This window comes from Trachymyrmex cornetzi, unplaced genomic scaffold (assembly GCF_001594075.2).
Source record: "Trachymyrmex cornetzi isolate Tcor2-1 unplaced genomic scaffold, Tcor1.1 scaffold2291, whole genome shotgun sequence".
NCBI classification, from domain to species: Eukaryota; Metazoa; Arthropoda; class Insecta; order Hymenoptera; family Formicidae; genus Trachymyrmex; species Trachymyrmex cornetzi.
The window spans coordinates 16623-19456 of NW_017296947.1; the positions used below are offsets into that span (position 1 = coordinate 16623).

The 2834-nt window shown below is 45.3% G+C and overlaps 1 protein-coding gene across 1 annotated transcript; it reads right to left on the reverse strand.

Moving 5' to 3' along the window:
* Nucleotides 1–1341: 1341 nt before the first annotated feature.
* LOC108760617 (elastin-like) lies at nucleotides 1342–2523 on the reverse strand. Its single transcript, XM_018506674.1, has 2 exons — nucleotides 2124–2523; nucleotides 1342–1421 (listed from the first exon to the last, which is right to left on the reverse strand). The coding sequence occupies exons 1-2, from the start codon at nucleotides 2521–2523 to the stop codon at nucleotides 1342–1344; spliced, it is 480 nt and encodes a 159-aa protein (XP_018362176.1).
* Between the last annotated feature and the right edge of the window lie 311 nt (nucleotides 2524–2834).

Here is a 2834-nt window from a genome sequence, read left to right on the forward strand (position 1 = left end):
TCCCCGGCCCTTTGGATTCATTTCCAAGGCCGAAAACAAGGGCATTCGGACGTACTGGCCCGATCCCTATATGGGATAGAAGTGCGCCCCTAAGCACACTGACCCATTTCCCGGCCTTTAGCGTGTGCGTCCGCCTCGGCGAGCCGCTCAGCGGAGCGACGACCTCGAGCGAGGCTTCCACTTCGTCCCCCTTCAGACCCCCGGCTCTTCGAGAGCCTAAGGACGAAGCGAAGTGCCTCCCGTCCGAGTCGGTTCCCCCGCCTCGCTCCCTTGCGGTCCGGAGCTAGGATCCGACAACGACGGTAGACAAGTACCCCGTTACGTTCGCCCCCTCAGGTTCCATGCGTGCGGAACCTCGGACGTAACACTGTCTTTATTGTTCATTAGACATAAAACAAGGACAGAATGACACAAATGGCACTGTATAATGTCTCCGGAACGCAAAATTACCGACTGAAGTAATGAATGAGAAAACGGGCGAATGAGTGAGTAAGGACGATGAGAATGAGCAGGCGAGAAAGAAAGACTGAGCAGTGGGGAAGTAGACAGATTTCCGTTCTCGTCGTCTTTCTCATTCCAAGCGCCACGTGCCGCCAGAAGTTCACGTCGATGTGGACAAATTAGCGTTATAAATGAGAGCACTATTTGCGTAGAGTACAAGAAAACAATATATATCATATATTTGTTGCAACAATGAGTACGAAAGACAGAGGTAAATTTTTAATTAAAAATTCAACTTAGTATTTCGTTTCATCATTATTATGGATATCGATAATATTTTATTTAACTTTACGCCATGGAGCTTCATTTATTACATTATGTTTCCTCGCGGCATGTCGCGTTTGGAATGAGGACGACACCGGACTCGAGTTACAAAAATAAAATGGCACAATAGTATTGTATGCATTATGTGTCGTATTATTAATTATTTTATTATTTATTTCAGCCAAAAATCTAGGCGCTCGGCCATTTGTGGCACCCTTGCCACCGCTGCCGCCACCACCACCACCACCACTACCATCACCACCACCGCCGCAGCCGTCGCATCCGCCGCCGCCACTGCCGCCACCACCACCGCCGCCACCAATATTACCATCTCCGCCGCCGCCGCAACCTCCGAGGCTAGATGCAAGATAAGTAAGTACATAAATGTATATATATTGCGTGTAAAAGTCCTGCGCACAAAGAAAAAAATATTAAAAACAGAAATATATATCCAAGTTAAATGAAATGAAAACATTTTATGAGCGCATGGAACGTAACATATAATGAATATAAATATATTGCACATATCATAAATCGACATACGATGCTTGTTTTCACGATAGATTGCTAGCCGGATTACATTCTTGCCATCGTATTGGCTGCGATGCTGGCACTGTTAGCACCGCAGTCAAGACGATAGCAGGAATGTAATCCAGCTAAGTATCCAGCAGGAAAACAAAAAAAATTTATTTATATCCATTGTGCGTTACTTTCAACGCATTTGTAACATTTTCATTTATCTAACATTTAATATTTATTCCTCTCTTTCATATTTCTTTCATCGTGCTCTGGATCTAAGGGCGGTATTCATAGTCAGTTCTTATATTCAAGACCATCTTAAATTCTACTATGAATACCGACCTAGGATCAGTAACGAGATTGAGGGTATGGTCCACTTGGTGGGGGTGATCCGGATTGACCACGTCTCGATTGGACACCACCAATCACAGTGAAAAAAAATGTTCTAAGCTTCTACCACGTCATTCAAAACACACATACACGGAATAGATAGATGTATGTATACTGGCATGTATCAAACATAATTTCTATAGACACATATATAGATAAACATGCTAAATACAATACGTATATAGAATATGGACCCTCTCTCTCTCTCTCTCTCTCTCTTTCTCTCTCTCTGTATAAACATTATTTTGCATTAAATAAATAATATTGAAATATTGTTTCAGTAAATCAATCAAGCGGTGCGGAGGGCGATAACGAAGGAGCAGCGGAGATGGAAATACGCCGCTCCGGGGTGATCTCGATTGACCACGTCTCGATTGGACATCACCAATCACAGCGACCGGTGCTTAGGAGCTTTGTAGTCTCAAGCGCTGTGAGTGGCTCCCGCAAACTGGGTGCCACACTGCTACACTGCCACCCCTCCGCTCCTAATGCCCATCCGGGCATCCCTTCATCTTCGAGATACATCCCGGCGCCGACGACACCAGGATACTTTCCGACGCCGACGGCACCAGGATACTTTCCGACGCCGACGACACCTGGATACATCCTGGCGACGACGACACCAGGATATTTTCCGACCCCGACGACACCACGATACATCCCGGCGGCGACGACACCAGGATACATTCCGATGCCAACAACACCAGGATACATCCCGGCGCCGACCACACCAGGATACATCCCAGCGCCGACGACACCAGAACACATCCCGGCGCCGACGACATCAGGATACATCTCAACGCTGATGACACCAGGATACATCCCGGCGCCGACGACATCAGGATACATCCCGTCGGCGTACGTTCCGGGATATTAAAACTAAAATGGAAAATAAAAAGAAAAAAAAAATTAAATAAAAAATAATAGAAACAAAATTCATCGATGTACTTGTTCTGTCTTTTTCCTTTCTCTCATTCCTATTATCCCTTCCCCGTCCACATCTCTCTCTCTCTCTCTCTCTCTCTCTCTCTCTCTCTCTCTCTCTGTCTAACAATAGGTGTTTTTTTATTGCTGCACTCTGAACCAATGCAATAAGTTGAAGTGAATCAAACGTATATTTATTTCACTTCAACTTATTGCACTGTTTTCTAGTTCCGAAA

Coding starts and splice junctions, on each gene's coding strand:
- LOC108760617 (XM_018506674.1), bottom strand. CDS start 2,523: ATGTATCCTGATGTCGTCGGCGCCGGGATGTATCCTGGTGTCATCAGC. Junction 1,422..2,123: donor GTGTAGCAGTGTGGCACCCA/GTTTGCGGGAGC, acceptor CTGGATACTTAG/CTGGATTACATTCCTGCTAT.